At 43.2% G+C, this 23,157-nt stretch overlaps 1 protein-coding gene across 1 annotated transcript in view; it reads right to left on the minus strand.

Moving 5' to 3' along the window:
* LOC102379220 (tensin-3) overlaps positions 1–23,157 on the minus strand; it is a 477,473-nt gene that overhangs the window by 322,030 nt on the left and 132,286 nt on the right. Inside the window, 1 exon segment of the mRNA XM_025212996.1 lies at positions 22,098–22,209. Within this exon segment, the coding sequence (XP_025068781.1) occupies positions 22,098–22,209 (112 nt within the window).

Below are 23,157 nucleotides of genomic sequence, written 5' to 3' on the forward strand. Positions count from 1 at the left end.
GAAAAGCAGCCTTGCTGCATATGTTCAATCAACCTTGCTTGGGAGAATCCATACGGGATGACAGAGGAGGACCAAACGGAGATTCAGAAAGAAATGTGAGAGGCCTAGGAAGTGGAGAACAGAGAAGAACTGAGTGAAGAGTCCAAAATGGATAATCTGGAAGATATGGGTGAGGAGGAAGCGTCACTAATTACCCTGCTGCTGGCCTTGGACTTATTACAAAACATGTAGGCACAGCTAATAATAGCATATGCATTAATCATCTTTCTCAACACTTGTAATGAGGAGATGCCTGCACATGCAGGCGTCTCACAAAAAAGGGAACTTAGGTACGTAGTGGAGTGAGACAGCTGAGAGGCACATGAAGAAGTGGAAGCAGACAAGGCTCTGTGGATGAACCTCAGGAGCAGAAACTGCAGGATCTGTGCCCATGAGAGGAGGTCAGACTGGTGGGAGTAAATTGTGCAGACCACTTGGAATGATCAGTAGTGGCTGGAGATGTTCCAAATGACCAGGAAGATGTTTAATCATATCATCTCAATGCTGGGGCCACAAATTGCAAGGTAGAACACTAACATGTATTGGGCCATCACACCGGACAAGAGGGTGGCCATGGCCGTCATTAAACTGGCCACCGCTATGTTGTAAACCAGTTTGGTGTGGCTCCCTGCATGGCCGGGCTGGCAACTCATGAGGTATGCCAGCTGCTGCAGGACACCACGGCAAACAATTTTATTTACCTCGGGAATCCTCAGGAAGTCATAGATGGCTTCAATGCCAATGGGGTACCCTAACTGCATGGGGGCTTTAAACAGCACTCACAAGCCAGTACAATCTCCTTCAAGGGGGAGCGGTTATTCACAAACAGGAAAGGATTTGCCTCTGTGATCCCGCAAGTCATGGTGGACCACCAGGGCTGATTAATGAACATTTATACCGGGTGGGCCGGAATCACACGACATGCATGTGTTCAGAAACTCTCCACTGCATGGCCTCATGGAGAAAGAACACTATGCATCTGAAGTCCCCCAAGACAGTGATCCACACGTTATGGACCTGCAGAAGCTGATTTTCAACCATCATCTGAGCAAATGCAGGATGGCTATTGAATGCACCTTTGGCTGACTAAAAGCACAGTGGAGGGCATTTAACTGCAGGCTTGAGCTGAAGTCAGAAAACATCATGGCTTTTATAGTGGCAGCCTGCGTGCTGCACAACATCTGTGAGACTCGCAGAGAGGTCTTCAGCCAGTCGTGGTCTGATAAAGCACGAGAGGCAGCAGCCAGACAGAGACATGGGCAGGCAGCAGGGCACAGACCGAGGCCATATCCACAAGAAGCTGGTCAGACAGCCCTTGTATGAGATTGCCTGGCAGCACATATTATGTATGCTGCCAACAACAGCAGCGGTTGTTCTTGATTAAAATATATATATTTTTAACTTCTTACAACATAAACCATCTGTGTCTGTCCTGCAAGTGTGTGCAGGGGGAGGGGATAGGAGTGGAGGATGAGCAGGGCATAGGGGAAGGTGGGCTGGGGTAGACTGGGGTACGTTGTGTACCGGGTGGATTAGAGGGTTATTGTTTGGAGGCTGGCATTGGTCCGAGGGGCATGCCTCATTACATGCCCTGTGAAGGGTTAAATAAACCTCTCATTGGCCGGGTGAGGGGGGGGTCAAGCAGATGGGCAGTGAGTGGTATGAGCAACCTGCAGGAGTCCAATCAATTTGGGGGGGGAAAGACGCACGTTGAGTTTGCTTGCTTAGGAGGACCAAAATCCTGCTACAGGTGTCTGCTGTATCCAGCCACTTCTTGCCCAACTTCTATATGAAACTGCAGAGAACACTGTTTGGAATAAAGAAATGGTCTGTTAACTGCACCATTATTGTTTATCAAGGTGATTGCTTGCTGAGATGCTGACATGCATCTAGATGCGGAAAGTTTGATGGGTGGAGGAATATGGGGGGGGGAAGGCATGTAGTCCATATTCAACCCCAACATTGAACCCCAACCCTAACACCCCACCATTTCACCAAGATTTCACAAATACCAGAAAATTTCACAACACCCCAACATTTCACAAAATTGTATGCCATGCCAAACACACAAGGCCGCGCAAATTCTCCAATTCTGATATTCTCATGGCAGCTTTCAGAGGCCGTATGGTCAAGGAACATGGTTGTCATGGGTGACCTAAACTACCCTGACATCTGCTGGGATGAGCAGTCAGCCAGATCTAACTGCTCACATAGGTTCTTAACCTGCACACAGGACCTTCACCTAACACAGGAAGTATATGCTCCCTCTAGGGGAAACGCCTTGCTGGATTTGGTGCTAGCTACAGGAAATGACCTGGTGGGGGATGTGCAGGTACAAGGTAACTTTGGGGATAGTGACCATCAATTAATTGAATTCACTATCCGGTGTAGGGTGGGAAAAGGAACCAGCAGGGCAGAAGTGCTAGACTTCATAAAGGGTAACTTAAAAGTGCTTAAAAGGAGATTAGTTACTGAGGCATCGAACATCAAGAGCATTGGCAAGATAGGAGTCCAGGAAAGGTGGTCGTTCCTCAAGGGAGTGATTCTTTAGGTGCAGAAGGAGACAGTCCCATTGCACACAAAAGGGGGCAAAGGGGCCAAGAAACCCTCTTGGCTGAACAGGGAAATCCAAGAAAGCCTAGGGGCACAGAAAGAGGCATACAGGCTGTGGAAGCAGGGGGTAGCTACCAAGGAGTATACCTCCTTGGCTTGCACTTGCAGGAAGTCAGTTAGGAAGGCCAAAGCTGCAATGGAACTCAGGCTAGCGAGAAAAATTAAAGACAACAAAAAGTCCTTCTTCAGGCATACAGGGAGCAAAAAGAAGGTGCAGGGTAACATAGGACACCTACAGAACAGGCTGGTGACAGATAGAAGGGACAAGGCTGAACTCTTCAATTAGTTTTTTGCCTCCGTATTTGTGAACACGGATCAAGACAAATCTCCCAACTGCATTACAGATAGGCACAAGAGGAACACCAGCCCACCAATGGTCAGCACCAACCTAGTAAAGGGACACTTGAAGGGGCTGAATGTGTCTAAGTCAGCAGGCCGGGATGATCTTCATCCAAGGGTGCTGAAGAAATTGACCAGTGTCATAGCAGAGTCACTGGTATGGCTGTTTGAGCACTCGTGGTGCTCAGGTCAGGTCCCAGAGGACTGGAAAATAGTCAATATGGTACCCATTTTCAAGAAGGGGAGGAAGGAGGATCCGGGTAATTATAGGCCGGTTAGTCTCACCTCTATCCTTGGGAAAACTTTTGAAAAGATTATCAAGAAACACATTTGTGGGAGCCCAGCAGGAAAAATAATGCTGAAGGGCAACAAGCATGGGTTCATAGCAAGTAGATCCTGCCTGACTAACCTTGTTTCTTTTTATGACCAGGTCACAAAATACTTAGATTCAGAAGTCGAGCTAGATGTCATCTATTTGGATTTTAAGAAGGCCTTCGATACAGTACCTCATCCTATTCTCATAAACAAACCGAGCAGCTCTGACAGATGATTACACGGTCAGGAGGGTGGCAAATTGGCTTAATGGTCACATCCAGAGAGTGGTGGTGGATGGGTCAGTATCAACCTGGAAAGATGTGGGCAGTGGAGCCCCCCAAGGCTCGGTCCTTGGACCTGTGCTATTCAATGTCTATATCAGCGAGTTGGATGAGAGCGTGGAGAGCACTCTGTCCAAATTTGCAGATGACATGAAATTATGGGGTAAAGTAAACACACTAGTGGGAAGGGATCGAATCCAGGCAGACCTGGACAGGTTAGAAAAGTGGGCAGAAAAGAATAGGATACAGGTCAACAAAGACAAGTGTAAGTGCTGCATCTAGGGAGAAGGAATCGCCAACACGCCTATTGGCTAGGGGATGACCTTCTCAGCAGCACAGCGGCAGAAAGGGATCTCGGAGTCATAGTTGACTCCAAGATGAATATGAGCCGTTAGTGTGACAAAGTAATCAGTAAAGCCAGCCACACTCTATCATGCATTAGCAGGTGCATCACAAACAGGTCCAGGGAAGTGATACTTCCTCTCCATGCAGCATTGGTCAGGCCACTGTTGGGAGTACTGCATCTAGTTCTGGGCACCGCACTTCAAGAGGGATGTGGATAACCTTGAGACGGTCCAGAGGAGGGCCACCTGTATGGCTAGGGGCCTGAAGGTAAGGCCCTAAGAGGAATGATGAGGGACATGGATCTCTTCAGCCTCTACAAGAGAAGGCTGAGAGGGGATCTTGTGGCTGTTTACAAATTCATCGGGGGGGGAGCAAGAAATAGGAGATGCTCTGTTTACCAGGGCACCCCTTGGAATAACCAGAAACAACAGCCACAAACTGACAAACAGCAGATTTAGGTTGGACATCAGAAAGAACTTCTTTATGGTAAGGACTGCCAGAATCTGGAATGGGCTTCCAAGGGAAGTGGTGTTCTCCCCTATCTTGGTGGTTTTTAAGAGGAGACTGGACAAGCACCTGGCTGGGGTCATATGACCTCAGTGCTCTTTCTTGCCTAGGGCAGGGGGGTCAGACTCAATGATTTATTGAAGTAGCTTCCGACCCTAACAACTATGAAACTATGAATTCACGATGTCACAGCGTCACTGGGCAGGGGAGGAAGCAGCCCCCATCAGAGGTCCCCATGGAAACTGTTTTAAGCCTGGGCAGCTAGGGAATGCTGGGAAATGTAGTCCTAAAATATAGAAAACTAAATACTGTCAGACGGAACCATGGATCTGCTCCCCCCCACCACACACACACTGTATTATTGCCACACTGTTAAGTTTGCAATAAGCATGCATTCTCTTTTGGAAACACAACACCAACCACCCGCCCACCTTGCCACCAGCACTAACAGCCGCAATTGTTAATGGTGATAAGAGGGAAGATGAGGGGCCAGTGGAGAACAGGGTTGCCTGCTGGAGACCGGACAGGACCTGCAAGTGGAAGGGTACTGAGGTGACAGCAGCTTGGTAGGGGCAGGGGGCTTAGTGTGAGGCTCCCGGCGGGAGGCAGGGACTGTGGAGGGTGGGGATTAGTACTATTGGGTATTAATTACTGGTTTACTGGCAAACATGAGCCTCCTGCTGTAATTCATTAGGGAAGACAGCACAGGGGTAAATTGGTATTTGGCTCCCCCCGCTAGAATTTATGAGGAATTGCACGCTGGGGTTAATTTGTTCGAAAGTCCTGTGTGTGCAAACACAAACCCAAGGTGCCAAAATAAACAAGCTTAACATTTTTAATCCTTGTTAAATTAATGAGGATTATACACTGGGGTGTGTACAAATGCCCACTGGTACTAAGCCACCTCCCTCCACTCCCCCCCCACAAAGATGTTCCCCTAAGGACTGAACATGACAAGTGAAGCCTACCATTAGACTCGATTAATTTATACAAAAAAAGTTCTGCAATCTCTCTCTTTTTCTTTTCTTCTTAACTTTACTGAACCCAATGTGACCAAGTAAGAAAGATTGGTAAAAGGACTTTTAAAAATAACTGCACTCTCCATCTTCAACAGAGGCATGTATGTCCATGGAGTGCCACCAATCAGGTCAGATCATTCAATTACCCCCTCCCCCCCATTAAAAAAAACAAAACAAAACAAAAAACAAAACATGGAAGTGGCCTCAGAAGCAGAAACATTTCCCAGGAAAGGTCTCCCCAGGATGAACCATATTCTTCACTGGACACAAAAAGGCTACAGAGCTCATACCAGGGCCTCCTCCAGAAATCTACCAAAAGACACTCATGCATTCTTATCTCCCGGAAGTCACAAGAGGGGCAAACCCCCAACCTCTGACTGTGGCCTCTCTCTAAACCAGTTCAGTCTCCACCCAGCTATCTACACAGATTATAGTTGTGTGCCATACAATCTGCAGAGTCCAGAGAGAGGAAAGGCCAGATGTCACAGAAGGACATTATTCTTATAATCCCTTCAGTGTGGGACAAAAGGAAAGGGCTCCCTCAGTAAGAGAATCTAGCCTTAATTAATAAGTATCAAGGGAGGAGGGGGGTTTAGAATGGTTTCATAGCTATCTGTTATAGTCGCTCAGTATTACTGGAGAGTTGCTGCTGGTTTTAAAGTAGATGGTAAAGCATAATGGATAGCAATACATAAATATCTATACTAAAAACTATTGAAGTACTAATTTGTACAAATAAATTCTGTATCCTTTCTATTAAAAAATTAGAAAATTATTTTCAATAAGAGATGGACTAACAAGACATAAAACAATTTGGTCACACTGACTTTCAAAACACAGCATGTTGATAGCCTAAATAAACAGCATAATGCAGTACTAACTCAAAGAACCAACAAGACATATAACAATGAAATATACTGTAGCAAGGCTGAACATGCTCAGTGGCTGGATTCCCCATGCCTCCAGTACTAGGCTAATACTGAATGGGTTACCATAGCATGTGTCTGTCTATTTCAACTCTTCAAATTCATTAAAGGCTGAATCAGGCAACCATTTTGCTTTTCTTTACTTTTCCGTTACAGCATAAGAATTATCAACACCATAAGACTGTTAAACACACTGATTTGTTTTATTTGTTGCTTGATGCATGTACATGCCTATATTTAGGAGGCATAGGTTGTAGCCGTGTTGGTCTAAGGACATAGGCAGACAAGGGTCCTTGGGGGAATCTGGCTTCTTTACTTTTCATTCCATCCAGGAAGAGCACACACCAACTGCTGAAACTTCCTTAGCCTGACGAAGGGTTTTTGAACCCGAAAGCTTGCTTAATAATTATTCTCCAACTATTTGGATTGGTCTAATAAAAGATATCAGATTCACCCAAGGAACCTTGTCTGCCTATATTTAGGAGGGACAGTCCAGATTAATTAAATGTAATATCTGACATTTTTGCTCTCTGTGCTTGTAAAGAATCTACTAGGTATGGAATGAAAGCTTTTTAGGAAAGAAGAGCCTAACATGCAGAGGAATTAAGAAACCTCAGGAAGAAACTTGAAGCACATTCAGGATTGTTTGATACAAACTTCACATATGCTAAGTGCAGAAGGGAATGTCATTCAAGAATTGAGCTCTACAGCCATACACGCAGATGTTCAACAAGCTGATGCCTCACTTGGCACAATTCTATTGTCTCACAAGACAGATGCCTATGGTGGTACACACATTTCAATGGAATTTTAAAAAATACCCCTAGTTTTCCTTTTAAACGGTCCTATTTATAACTTTCAAATGTCTTCCTAAAATTCTCAAAACTCAATTTGACTATTTTTCTAGCAGACTTTTTCCTCAATTGTCAATGTGCACCTTGATTTGGCAATATTCTGATTTCAACAAAGCAAATTTAAATTATCTCCACAATATTTATTTTGGTTCTACTGATTTTAATTACTGTTTTGTCACTCTCTTCAGGGGGTCAGGATCATGCCTCAAAACCAGCATAACAATGTCAAGATTTCTGCATTGTTATTTTGATGCTTGTGCCATGACGTGCTTCCTAAAACTTAACCCAGGGAAAGCTAACATACCTGTTCATTCACTGTAGAAGGCAGAAACAACTACTGGTGATTTCCAGAGTACTGTAAACAGATAAACAGTTACTATGCACATCTTTTTTTTTTTTTTAAAGCAGTTTGGATGAACTCCACAGTTTATGTGGTAGTTCATTATTTATTAAATGTTTATAGCATTGGGATAGGATGATCTAAAAACTATGTTTTCCATCCATTTTGATGAAATTTTCCTACCAAATCTACTGATGAACAGCAGCAGGAAAATGAGATAAAGATCCATGTATAGAAAACATGCAGGACAATGCCAGACAAGTGACAACAAACAAGTTTGTGTGAAAGGGAGACAAAGATCTGAAGCAAAGACAAGACCTCTCATAAAGAAAAGCAAGGAGAAATTTGGTCTTTGCTGCAGAAAGAAAGAATTCCATTTCTTAAGAAGTTAACACAGTCACATGCCCCTGATGTTGTAATAGTAACAGTCACACTAAGGAACTTCTGCTTGTTCATTTCCTGTGCCACCGCATTATCTCTCTGGGATTGTTTTCCCCTATTTTTTGCTAATCCTCAAATTCTATTTTAAAACCCCACATTTGGAAATAAGAGCTGCCTGAAAGATTCATATCCTCCCAACTCTTAACAAATTTGAAATGGGATTTGGACCCTTAATTCCTTTAGGTTTCTTTGAAAACCCCTGCCTATTTCCTATGGATACTCATGCAACAACAGAGCAATTTTTTGGAAATATGACAACATTCCAATTAAACAAATTCAAAATACAAAGAAAAAGAAAAATTGCTGTGATGTGCAGGGCCGTAACAGTGCCGGACCATAGAACCAGGGCTCTGCCCTGGCCCAACCTGGCCTGTCACTGTCAGGGCCCTGTATAGAGACCAGCAGCTAGCTGCATAGGCAGGGTGCTTGGCTGGGCAGGTGGATCCAGGGCCAGGGTCTTACGGCAGTGACAGCGTGGGGTTGGAGCTGGGGCTAAGCCGCAATCCGCTCCCTGCGCCCACCTACCCATTAAACCCACACTTGTCGCAGGGCCATGCAGGCAGTGGACTGCAGCTCTGCTCTGGCCCCAGAACCGTGCCATCACCACCCGAAGATCCCAGTGTCTCCCTAGACCTACCCGCCCATCTCGTTCCTTGTCATGGCCCCATCCCAGCTTCTCAGCCACATGTCCTGAAGGTCAAAGCAAAGGGAGGTCCTCCGAAGATCATCAGAATGTATACATCTAGTCTAGTGGTTCTCATCCAGGGTGCCACTGCCAGAACACCCTAACATGCCATGAGTTCCTTTGAAGGATGCCATGGGAAGCTACGCAATACAACACTGTTAAGTGTGCAAGCACTTATACACGATTCACAAGATAAACTCACAGATTTCAAATAGAATCCACAGTGTTAAAAAACATTCTGACCTATTGTAGTCTTTCTGAGTTCTTGCAATATTATTTTTCCATAGTAGAAAAAATAAGTATAAGCAAATAGCTGGCATTTGTAATGGGACACCTTGAATCTAACCAGATTGAGAACCACCCATCTAAATTATACTTCAAGGACATTCTTATTTAACATGTCAGCGGGATCTTGAAGTCTTTCACATCTTTAAGCCAGAGTTCAGATCCTGAATCGGTCTTTATGAACTTACATCTGTGGACCCAACCTAGTTAGTCTCCGAAGTGTCCTTCAGCCCCTGGGAACATGTAGAAAGAAAGCTTTTGTCATTACTTTCAGGAGGTCTGCTCCATTGGCTCAAGCATATGCTTGAGCTTCAAAGGGTTCAGTTTTTAAGGTTGGTTTCTTCCAAGTTATTTTTTTCTCCATATATCGTCTTCGCTTATATTGGGTTTGAAACCATTTGCACAGGAAAATGTGTTTTTTTTAAATAAACGTATCTAAAAACTTCCTTTGTGCCTCTTACATACATGGTTTTTAGTGTGGTGTGGCACACTGGTCACAAAGTACCACAAAATATAGTGAATGTCATTCTTGTTTATACTTAAAGGTTGCTGTGAGTTCATCTACTTCCAAGTGGAGAAATCACATCAAAAAGGAAATCAACACGTGCTACAAGAGCCTACAAGAGATGAATCCAGATACCTTCCCAAACATTATATACACTGTACACAAAAAGACTATCAAAGATTTATTACACCATTCATGAAACACAAAAAAAGAAATTGAATCAATTACTACAGAAACAACTTTCCCAGCCACAAAACAACCCTCAGAAGAACAACACCAATACCATACAACATTCCAACATTGTCCTTGATGAAACAGAAGGAACCAATCAACCCTCTAATATTATCAAGCTCTCCAAGCACACAATTACCAAAGCTGAAAAATCTCTCTTCTCCAAAGGCCTTAATTTCTGTCCAGAAAAACACCCAAATAAGATGTTACAATGTGGAGAACTAGAAGAATTTTTTCGATGCCTCTGTCTGAAGGAATATTTCCACAATCAAAAGGCATCCACTTTCAACATGAATTCATCTGATGATAACATAAATGAAAAAAATGATGCCAAAAAAATCCAAAAAACCCCCTCAGATTGAACACCTTACAGTGGAAGAAATTAAAACCTTCACACTACGTTGACTGATTCAGAGAAAGAATGAACAATGAAATACTAAACAACAAACACCACTACAACAACCTCTCCCTCTCAGAAAGAAGGGCCACAGAATCTCTAAGATCCAGACACCAAAAAGTAATAAAAGCAGCAGATAAAGGAGGAGCTATAGTTATCTTTAACTGTAAAGACTACATAAAAGAAGCCAACCGACAACTCTCTAACAATAGCTACTATAAAAAAACTAGAGGAAAATCCAACTCCCCTTTTCACCTCAAACCTCAAAACCACCATCACAGCATTTCCATCTGAACTACAAGACAAACTTCAGACCCTTATCCCTCCACTACCCAATCCAGGAAGCTTTTACATGCTCCCTAAAATCCACAAACAAGGGAATCCCAGCAGACCTATTATTTCCAACCACGGAACACTAATGGAAGAAATATCAGGTTTCATCAAATCCATTCTAAAACCGCTCGTCACCCAAAGACAGAGTTTTATCTGAGACACAACAGATCTCCTGTGAAAACTCAAAAAATACAGACCACCTTCCCAGCAATACCCTCCTAGCCACCATGGATGTCATTAGCTTATCTACCAACATCCACACACCAAGACAGCATGCAAGCCTGCCTGATAGCTACAAGAACGAGATTACAACTCAGAGTACAGACCTCAGGATATCACTGAACTCGTGTGAAGGATGGGAAGATGAAGTATACAACTTCAGTTTCAACAACCAACACTTCCCCCAGACCATGGGCACAGCTATGAGCACCAAAATGACCCCACAATATGCCAACCTTTTTATGGCCCACCTGAAAGAAGAATTCCTTAAGACCTGCACCAAACCCATGCTATACCTGAGATACACAGATGATATCTTTATGATTTGGACTGAAACCCTGCAGTCTCTCATTGATTTCCACCAAAAAAAACAACAATCATCACCCCTCTGCATCAGACTATTACTTGAATACTCTAACACCAGCATTTCCTTTTTGGACACCACAATCAATATCCAAAATAGTGAAGTACAAACCACCACATACAAGAAGTCCATGGACCAACATACATATCTACACAGAACCAGCAATCACCCTAAACACACCAAGAAAGCTGTAAATTATAGCCAAGCTCTCCGATACCACCAAATTTGCATGAAGGAGAATATCCAGGATCACCACCTCACAAATCTCATAAGGGCTTTCACCCAACAAAGACACTCCTCCAGAGATAGATCGTACTTTTGAAAGAGCCACCCGGATACCATGCTAAGATTTGTTGCAATACAAAAAGAAAATCCCCACGGATCACACACCATTAATTATGACATACCACCCTTCCCTGGAACCTACACAGAAATTCCTCAAACAATTGCAACCCATACTAGAAGAAGACCCAATTCTCAAAGAGATCTTTCCAGAATCACCCATCCCAGCCTTTAAACAAGTAAACAAGTACCAAACCTCACTAACCTCATCACCAGAAGCAAACTCCCTATGACCTAAACCATACCTAATGGATCCAGACCATGCCAAGACAAGAAATGCAAAACTTACCAACAAAACTCCACCACTCCTACAATAACCATACCCTACAACAGAACCATCATCATTCCTGGATCTTACACCCGCACCTCCAGAAATGTTATACATCTAATCCAGTGCACCAAATGCTCTGATGGAAAATAGTCAGAGAAACCAAACAAAAACTGCGCAAGAGAATGAAAACACACTGAAACTCTCTCAGAAAAGAATACCCAATTACCTGTGGGGGCACACTTCTCACAAGACAATCACTCCCTCTCTGATCTCTCAGTTCTAATCCTCAAAGGGAACTTACAAAATACTTTTCATAGATGAGCCTATGAACTTCACTTCATAAATATACTGGATACCAAATATCATGGGCTCAATATAGACACTGGATTTATGACATATTACAACCTCACTGACATCTGATTCATCAGCTACCTGCCACACCTGACCATTTACACTTTTTCTTTTCCCTGCCTCCTCCCCTCCATCTTCCTAATTTCCAGCTATTTACTTTTTCTCACTTGGCCTCTTTTCTACCTTGGAAAACTACTAGTCTCCCTTACTTACCTTTGGCTTTTCCCCCTCTTCGTTGCCCCCGTCCCTTCCCTTCTCTACCCTTTGTTTTCCTAATTTCCACCTATTTACATTCTCACTGACCCCCCCCCGGTCACACTTTTAGCTTCTTTCATTCCTTGAAGTCTCAGAACAGCAGAGACTCCCTATGCCTGAAGAAGGGCGATTGTGCCTGAAAACTTGCGAAGAACTTTTTTCTACCTACTCAGTTGGTCTAATAAAAGATATCACATCTACCCAAAGAACCTTGCCTACGTACGCCCTCAGACCAACATGGCTACAACCAAAAACTCAGTAAGTGGAGATGTGGACTTCAGTAAAGCAGACAGAGTTTATACATTCACATATATTCCAAGCTGTTTAGCACACTGCGATTTCTGTAAGACTATCTATTTTTTTTTATCTAAACTTCTGCAGTCACAAAAAGAGATCTTAGTGTTCTGAACTTTAGATTTTAAAAAACTTGTAACCACAAGATCACATCCTGACATGACTAACTCAGCTCTTATCCTTCTGAGGTAAGTAATTCCTATTTAATATATGCAGTCCTTTCAGACATAATCCAAAACTATGAGGCTATGGTTAGCTGCTATGAATGTTAAATCTCTCGTTCCAAATCATTTTCAAAGATCAGCAGTGTATCTTACCTAGAAATAGACAGTGCCTAATGACACAGATCAGATAGGTTGGGTTAGTCTTGCAGGGCAATGGAAGACATGTTTCTTGCTTTCAGAGACATGCCCCTGGCAAACTCCAGGGTGAGTCTCTGGAAGTGAGGAAAGTCAGGGTTCCCTGCTTCCAGGGGCATGCCCTGGAAGTGGGGAACCCTGACTTTTCCCATTTTCACATGCCCCGGAGATTACTGAGGACACATCTCTGGAAGTGGGAAAGCCAGGCAGGAAATCCCAAGTCTTTAGGGGCCCAATCCTGTGTGGAATCCCCAGGGCTTATAGGACCAAACCCCTCAAGTCCCAAGAGCACCTGCCTGGGATAGCTGCCTGTGCTCTCCCACCACAAAGCAAATAGACATACACTACAACAAAGCAGCATAAATTATTTCTATCTTTTGTCACAACAACAATTTTGGACATTTGCAGAATGAAAAAGGGCATAAACATCTTCTATTTGCTTTTGCTTTTACTTTTGCTTTGTGCCACCATAAAAATTACACAAAGGCAACATCTGGTTCCATCCTTAGTTTCCCTGCCTAAGGTTTTTCCTGGAAGTGCACTGACATATTGGTTGCAAATCAGATTGGCACTGGTAACAGGAAAATTAACATTATCCGCAATTGGTGTGCATGTGCACAGCTGCAGAATGCACGCGGCCAGGAATGCAGCCCGGCAGCGTGGAGAGCAGCCTCTTGCTGGTAAATCGCAGGGGTGGGGCGCACACCTGTGGGGGAGGAAAAAGGTGTTGCAGCAGGGCAGATCGAATCCCCCACGGTAAGGGAGGGAGTAGAGCAGGGCCAGACCCGTGGGAGGCTCATCCAGGGGACATGATGGGGTGGGGGGGCAGCTCCCTGCTGCTGCACACACCCCCAGGGGAGGCATGGGGGCATATGCCCTCCACGCTGGATTTGTGTGTGGGGTAAGGGCAGCTGGGCTGCCCGGTGTGGGCTCAGAGACAAGGGCTGTGCCAGCCTCTTCCCTGCGCCTCTGTCCTGCACACCACCCTGGGGTCACATTCACTGCCCTGGCTGGGCAGCACCTGCCCCAGCCCCTGCCCTACTTCCTCCCCTCAATGTGGGTGCCTTGATTTGCCCCCACCATGCCCCTACCCTCCCCTATGCTCCTTTCCCCCCTGCAGCTTTACCAGCAGGAGGCTGCTCTCCAAGCTGCTAGGCTGCATTCCTGAAAATTAGCTATTGAATAGGAATTCGCCAATATGCCTGGTTAATAATCGGTCAGCGGTATCAGCCAAGAAAATCTTTATTGGTGCACCCTTACTTTTTCCCTCCTGCTTTTCCTAGTTGTAGTAATCTGTTATATGAAAGTTGCCCACTTGACTGTAGCTCTCAACTCCAGAGATGGTTGTATTTCAGCACAGATGTTAGTACATAATTTGTGAAGCACTCTGGCACCCCTTGGTGAGGAAGGCCACATATGCAGAGTAAAGTACACATTATTTTGTATGACAACTTGTGTTTTTTTTGGATCTCAGGGAATTCCTTGCTCAGTCTTTCATTTCATATCTTCCATTTAATTATGCATATGTAAGCAGTAGCCTTTAAGGCACTGAAACATTACTACACAGATGATTAATTCTTTTTAAAAAGTTCTGTTTGGCCTCAAGAGAAGAGGCTATGCACTTTGCATGGTTATTCTAATTAGTGGCCTTTTCATTAAATCTGGTTAAGTTACTGTTGTATATTCTGTCTATATTTGCATTTGCAGTTATTTTGACCATAGCACAATTTACAATACTATCAAACATTTAGTAAAGATGCCAATCAAAAATGTATAACACTGGTAATGGAAAAATCAGACACCATACCCTTGCAATTCTGCATACTTTAAAAACTCCAGACTGTACTTTATTAGCAACTGTTTATGACAGTAATTTAAACAGTAATCAGTGTTTCTGTCCTTTAGACCAATTAAATGGAGACAGTCATATCCAACGGCAAGCAGTAAACAGAATTAAGAACATAAAACATGAAACAGACGTGTTCTCAAGTTAAGCATGTGAAAAGTCCCAATGAAGTCAACATTTCCTGGAATAAAACCTAAATGAGAAAGTGTGCGTGCGTGTATATGTATAAATACAAAGTACCATGTAAAAGCATGAGTAATAACTGTGACTCTGATCAAAAGTCCGCTGAAATTATGCCTAGTCTTTCCATTATCTCTAATCATCCTTAGATCAGGCCACTTCACCTTTCTCACTCACAGATTAGGATTAATGCATGTCATGATGATTACCATAATTTCTCCATAAATATTTATTAAATCTATTCCTATACAAATATGTACAGCATCTAGCAAAATGAGATAGTGTCCTGACAAGGGCACTTAGGCATTGAAATAATGCAAAAAAAAAATTCTCATCACACGCACAGTACATGTTTAGCCATTCAGATTCAACAGAAGTTTACCAGGCCACTCATGACCCAGATGAGGCCCACATTCCATTTGCCTTTCCATCTGACAGTCTCTGCTCAACTACCAAAGCCATAACCAGCCACAATCATACTTTGCAGATGATTTATGATCCAAGTGTGTTATTACTACATTTCTCTCTCATTGAAATACCAAGTATTTAAAACCACTTGCTATTTGACTATATCATACAGTGTTCTTGAGACAATACTTTGCCAGGCCCATATCTAACACTGTCATTTGAAAACAAATGGTTTAGCAAAGGATAAGCTCATCCCTGTGAACAGAAGCCTATGCACCAGGGAAGTCTCACTTAAACCCTTAAAACTGAGCTGATGGGTAGGCCTTGTGCAACTTCCTGGCACAGAGGTTCAGTAGAGACTATCAGGCCTGTAAAACAAAGGCTGTAATTGTCTTAAAATCCCAACACATGAACCAAGGCGAAGCACTCTGGATTCACTGCACAAAGGAACATTTGATTAAATTAAAGAAACATCTTTTTATGCTCATCTAAACTGATATTAATGGCTTTTGTCTGGAAAAACATATTTGTCCAGACCAAATATTAAGTGCACAGATTTCTTAATAGTCATATCTAGTGAATAGTCTTGCCTGTGGTATTTGATGCTTCCAAGCCAGATTAAGGGGAGAGGTAATAAATCATAATAATAATCCATGTATTATTTGGTTATTCTTTGAGGCCTCAGCCTGTTCTGGACCCTTTTAAGATAGGTTCTGAACAGACATGACAGCTGCACTTCCCAAGTGTGTACAACTAAAACACACAAGGACCTTGAAAAACTAACCAACTAAAAGCTGTCCCAAATCCTGAAACAGGTTTAAAACCTTGACTAATTATTAATTCATTCACACCTACTCTGGATTCAAGGAATATAAAGTAACAATTAGAACAACTCAAGATTTCTCAACTTGCTTCCATTCCAATTTAATTTTCATCTTCAAGAGAAGTAATTTTCAGTAACCAAAAATAAATAAAAATCCGAACACTTAACCTGCTTTGGTATTGTTTTATGTCTATGAGTCATGTGGCTAATGAACAAGACTAAGACCACAAAACAACAAGCCAAAACAAACAATTTCAAAAACCCAAAAAACCTACATGGCTAGAGAGTGGCTAGAGTAACTGGTTTATAAAGCAAAGGATCACTGAATGTTTGCAGTAATTTGAAAGACAACTGCTGGGACAATTAAAAACAATTTTAAAAGTGTTAAAAAGAATGGATTTTTTAATGTTGGATCAGACCTAGGCAGTTCTTTTAGATATAAACAACCTATCTATAACTGAAACAAATCTGATCTCTAACATGATCTGAATTAAAGTCGGAAGTATTTTGTGATGAAAAGTTAAAGTTTTGTATCGTATCTGAATGCACGAGGTTGATTCTCACACTGCAAATTCAATATCTGCAAGCTTTGGGATGCCCCTTTTGTGACAGAGTCAATTATGACTTTCACATTTCTGCACAATGTGCAGTTACTGAACAAATCACATCTTGATTGCACCTTCTTTTTGCTGAACTATAGCATCAAAGAAATGTCTGAGCCATGATTCAACTCACGAGGTCTGGAAACACACAGTGCCTTAATTATCTGCCTCCACAAACTCCTCAGTTCCTCCTTTGTGCTGTGAGCTCTCTACAAACAATTAAACTCATGGTAACTGAGCATGCTTTTCTGAGGTAGACTAAAGTTTACTAGGACAGGGTGATATCATCACTCAAGTGTCCCTTTATGGGTCAATCATTCACTTTCCAGAGGGAATTTTAAACTATCCATTCAGAGTGGGATATGAAAAAGACAAGGTACCTTAAGAAAAAGCCAAACACACCCACACACCCTAACAATGAATGCACTTTATATCACAGGAAAAGTTATGGGTCCATTATAACACCAAATTATGGTGGTTATTTTCTTACAAAGAACAAATGATTCATTGCTAGATAAACACAATACCCACAAGCCAATCTAGAGCCTTCCCCATTCCCAACCTTCCTCTAACAAGCTTCTTTCTTTCAAATGATACAATATTAGTCTGTTAGGAATTTACAGTCTGAAAAAAGAGCTATTATTTTCTGAAGACTAAACAAGATTTTTTCATCAATTACCAAAGGAACTATCCCATAAGGGAAGTAATTTCTTGTCTACCAATTCAGTCTCACCTAGGACCTTTACTGGTTTAGGAGGCACTCCTGGCTGCACCTTTATTTAGAGCCTTCAGAGGGAATTTATCTAAGTAAGAAATTTGGGATTTGGCCCTGCAACAATCTGGGTCTTTTATTTTATGTCATTATAAACAGTGTCATGATATCTGAGATAATTTTAACTGCATGGATAAAATAACAGGCAATCTATGATCCAAACCCTCTATGCATTTATTTAATAAAAGTTCATGGTATAAATTGAGAGAGAAATTGATTCTTCGTAAATCAAATTCTTAGGACGGTTTGGGGTTTGTTCCAACGGTACGCATTTTCTATAGATAAACAAAAAGCAATTATAGGGAAAAAATACTGGCAATGAAATGTGATAATTCTATATGCAACTCTTCTGCAAGACATCACCAATAGCAGGAAGAGCTGAGTTAACTTGTCTGCAGGGGTCCTCCTAAAAACTTAAAAAAACAACAAATATTCAAACCTTGACTCAGAAACATAGGAAAACAACACACTTTATGACAAAATACAGGTCCCTGAGGGGCAGTTTTTCTTCCTTGTCCAAATCAAATCCATAGCATGGCGGAATGGGAAGAAAAATTAGTAGTTTAGAACACTGTCTGCAATGTTATGACCTGCCTATGGAAGACACAGTCTTTAAGTAGAAATGATAAGATGTCTCTAACCCACCCTGGTACCTTTCTGAACTAGAGCTGCTGCAAGGGCTAAAATTCATGCTAAGTTGTCCATGATTTTTTTTATACCCCTTCCATACATCCTCTGTCCTTATAAAAATTCCTTTATGTCCTCCAGTGGTTGTAAGACAATTTGTGGCCATTAATTTCTGCCCTTGGAAAACGCCCGCTACTAGGTCTAGGGATGATATCCAAGAGGGAAAATCCATCAAAAAAAAAAAAAAAATCAATTTTCACAGAAGAAAAGAGAATTACATCTTAAAAAATGCCTGATCAGCAATTTAATCACCTCAGAACTAACAAGGCATGTGTGCATTTTATTAGTGCAATTTATATCATTCCTCTAATGAAAATGCATTTAAAATCATGCCCAGCAAATGGGAGACAATGTGTGTGTTTTTCTGTTTGTGGAGTTTATATTACCATCACAAGCACTAGTCCTAAACTCGCAACTGCTACACACCCAAATCTCCTGTTAGCTCCAAACGGGAGTTTTAATTTTGCATAAAACAAGGACTAGGACCCAGAATGAAAAAAGAACTATTTTATTCGTAAAATACTGCCTTCAGCAGGGCAGCTACTGAATTTACTTGAATCCAAGACAATACTGAATTTAAAATAACCCCCCTCCAAAACTAGATTCTATACAGGTTAAATTATAAATCTGTTATAATTGTCCACGTATAGAATCTAATTAGTGGAAAGTCATCTTAAATTCATTTCCTCCTCTCCCCACCCCACATTGCTACGATGGGCAAAGCAGCTGCAGGGGATAAGGGGCCATACCCCTACCTCTTGCTCCCTTGCCCACTCTGTGCCTGCCCCTGCATCATGCACACTCCTGCCACATGCTTCTCAGCTGCAGGCTGGGGCTGGGACCGTGCTGGGCTCTTTCTGGCGGGGGCTGGGATAGACTGTGCTCGAGGCAGGCAGTGGCAGCACTGGGAGGAAGGGTTGGGGGGGCTACAGCTAAATTTGGGCTGGCTGCAGCTCCCCGCATAACCCCCTCCCAGGCCGCCACTGCCCATCCCGATGACAGCTCAGGACAGCCCCCCCTGGCAAGAGCCTGGTACGGCCCTGGCCCCAGCCCACAGCTGCAGCCCCCCTTCCCTGCACCGCCCCGAGCAGATCTGGGGACACATGCGCCCCATGCCCTCCCAGGGCGCGCGCAGCAGTGGGAGATGCCCCACTCCACACTCACAGATGAGCCACAGCTCCATCCCATGCCCCAACCCCAGCCGTAGCTTCACACCCTCCCTCACTGCAGGGGGCATTGCTCTGCACCAACACCACCCCCTTCCTTCCTTTCCTCCTCCTCTTCCACCATACGGGGCTGCACGCATGCACGGGCATTTATTGGCCAAATTATCGGCCACATCAGGTCAATGTGATAGTCAATTTTCTTTATGGTGGTGCTGATCCAATATCAGACCAATCCATTGGTGCACCTCTATTTATTAGTACAGAGTACCAGGAGTTAAGCAGCTGAAATTATGGGTGAATCAAACCCCAGCATGTGAAAGTCTGCAGCATGGCACCATAGGTAGAAAGACATACTAAACCAGGGGTGGGCAATTAATTATTTTGAGTGGAGGGCTGCTTACAGAGTTTTGGTGATCTGTTGAGGTCCACATGGGTAGCCCCACCCCTGGACAGTTGTCCCACTGCCAGTTGCCATATTGGGACCGGAAGTCCTGCCCCCTAACCCCTGATCTTTGCCACCGGAAGTCCCTCCCTGTGCCCTGGAAGTACTCCTTTTGTGAGGGAGGGTGCTGCAATCTTGAAATCAGAAACCCCCACAAGTAATGTACAAAAAAAAATAAACATCTACTATAACTTATTTGAATTTTATTTTAATATATTTTTGTATTGAGTTGTGTTTGCGAAGTGTATCTAGAGGTGATTGCATAAGAGCTCAAAATAAAGTCCTACAGTATATTGTGTGTGAGCAGCAGGCGGGTATATGTGGGGGGTGTGCATGTGGTAGGGTATGGATATGGTGGGTGGGGGAGAGCAAGAGACACGCACACACACACAAACACACGGGCCGGACTACCAGCTCCATTGCGTGCAGCTCTCAATAACTGCACGCGAGTCTTACGTGATGCAGACAAGCAGACGCTGTGCCCAAGCTCCATGCTCCTGCCGCCCCGCCCTGGGTCCCTGCCAGCCCCAGGGCACCAGCACGGGGGCTGCACTCCTGGCCACTGCCATGACTCCCCCGACGTTTCTCAGCTTTCTCTCCCACACACCCACCTGCCACTGTTCCCCAGCTGCCACCACCACCACTGTCACTCTCCCCGCCGCTTTACTTTCCATTCCCCACCCCTCCCCACCACAAGCCCCATGACTGACCCACCACTCTCAGCTGCTTTCCATGATCCCCCTGCTGCTGTCCCCGCTGCTTCCCATGGACCCTCTGCCGCTCCCCACAACGCCACTGCTTAACACAGCCTCCCCGCGCTGCAACTGCTTCCAGTGAGCCCCACCCCACAACTGCTCCTTGTGCCACTGTCACTTCCCTCTGCCCCCCTCCCCTCCTGCCTGGCCAGCACCATGCAGCTCCTGACTGCTGGCTGTATCATAAAGGCTTCCTTTCCACTCAGAGGGAAGGAGACACAGAACAGCCCCAGGGGCACAAAGCCAGAAGCCACAGAGGCTTCCGGTTGTGAGCTGAGGGTGGGAGGGGGTGGGGGGGCTAAGGGCAGGGGGGAGCCGGAAGGGCAGGGTGGAGCTGGGCAGGCCTAGCTGCTCAGCCACTGAATCCTGCCACCAGCTCCCACTGGGTCCTGTTGCTGCTGGCACCAGTCTTATTTGACAGGCAGCCAGGGGCAAATAACAATTAATTTTATACAATTTTTAGGGGCCCTGCAGGCTGGATAGAATATCTTGGCAAGCCGGATTCAACTCGCAGGCCATATTTTGCGTGCCCCTGTACTAAACATTTCTTGAATTGCTCCATAGCAGAAGGGCAGGACTGCAGCACTCCCCAGCAGGCAGAACAGTTTCATTTCCAGAGCTAGGAAGACCCAGCCAAATCATGTAAGCCAGTTATGCAAAAATGATAGGCTTCTCTCATGTCCCCCAAAACTGGCTCCCTCAAAATTATCACCTGGCAATTCAGCTGAAAGGTGTTAACTTCCCTCAGGTGTTACCCCTAGATAGAAAGGCTTAAGTAAGCATGGCCTCACTGAAGTAAGTAAGCATGGCCTCATGCTGGACTTGCTCTGAAATGTATTGCTTGTGTACAGAAAATGAAAAAGGTCTGTCCTTTCCTCCACTCCACTCACCATTACGCTTCCCTGCCTTTCCGCTATGAGAAGCCCTGGGCTTGTGGAAGGATGGTGGAGGAAACAGTGTTAAAGGGCAGAAAACCATGCCAGATGCAGCTAACCCCTCTTCTGCATATGGAATCAGGGATATGATCTTCTGCATCTGTATGAATGATTAGATTGCACTACAGAACTGAAATATGAGAACATAATGCAACTATAAAATGGCAGCTCTTCAATTTCAATGAAGAATTTATGTGGAGAAATTCCTTAATGACTCACTGAGCTTAAGGTCACTTCCTAATTTGCAGGCTAAATTCCATGGACATCTAGTACCTACTCACTCATTCTCACATGCATGCATGCACACACACACACACTCCTAACAGTTTGCACAGACATAATCTTATTCTGGTTCATGCCTGAATGGCAGAGCTAAACAGAAGCACATTTATACAAGTCAAATAACCTACTGCTACATAAAATGCTGAATGCGCTGGGCAGTTTAAGGTACATAGTTATTTCGTGGCTGGGAAGTTCCAGAATTATTAATGTCTGGCAAGACAGTACAAATATACAATGAATATGTTTTAAATAGCAAGGCAATAAGTAGGGCACGTGCTGTGCTACTCACCTCTGCACGAAATGCCTTGGCTGTCAATAACTTGTTTGCAGATATTACAGGTTTTGGGTTTCTTAAAGATCTTATTTCTGAAAGTGTGAGAACTCAAAACTACTTCTTCAGGCTGGAACAGAGGGGAAAAAAAAATCAGAGCTTTTACCAAGTGTTGAATGCTACTTTACAAATGTAATAAATAAAATACCTAAGTGGTCATCCAAAGTAAAAATCATACATTTATTCTGTTAAAGCACCCTGCACATAGTACAACATGAATTGCAAAATGTGGCATTTGGATCATTATAGTAGAAATTTCTATCGTTCAATTTTATATGGGGCCACTAAAAAGTCATCTAAGTCAGGCAAAAAAGCAATCTACTAACCTAATTCCACATTTACACAAGAAAGCTGCACTGCTTTAATTTAACTGATGTGAAATCAAACAATTAAATATTAAAAAATGCTATACTGGCCATTTAAACTAATATAGTTCAGCTGGTACAGAAGACTGTTCAGACAGTCTTATTTCTATTTAAGAGTAGCCAAGTCAAAAGGCATCTGGCTTAAACCAAAAATAAAAGTGTTCACACAGCTTTGCCCAAAGCTTTCACTACATTTAAAAAAAAAATCCCACTAAACTTAAACTAAACTGATGTGATTATTTTGTGCAGATAGGCAACTAGAATTATTTCCAAAGAATGTTGCATGATAATTGAAACAATATACTTAAAATGCCCAGACCACACATGGGATCTTCCCAAACAAACGGAGAGATGATTAGAAAATTTCCTGACATCTCTATCATGTAGTTTCTCCTACCTAGAGAGTATGCAGATATAGTAGTTATGAAACCTAATAGAATCCTAACAGAGACAGATAACTCTCCAGATTTCCTCCCAAGGTATAACTACATGAAGTTCTCCTAGCACACCTTTAAGAAGCATCTATTAACCATCTCAAGCCATTTTTTAAATTATTAAAAAATAATTATCTTCCGGATTCTCCTTGTACATTACTGTTATACACTTTTACGGACATATGTTTTACATAATGTAAATTTCTCTTTTCCTGGATA

This window comes from Alligator sinensis, unplaced genomic scaffold (assembly GCF_000455745.1).
Source record: "Alligator sinensis unplaced genomic scaffold, ASM45574v1 scaffold882_1, whole genome shotgun sequence".
In the NCBI taxonomy this organism is placed as follows: domain Eukaryota; kingdom Metazoa; phylum Chordata; order Crocodylia; family Alligatoridae; genus Alligator; species Alligator sinensis.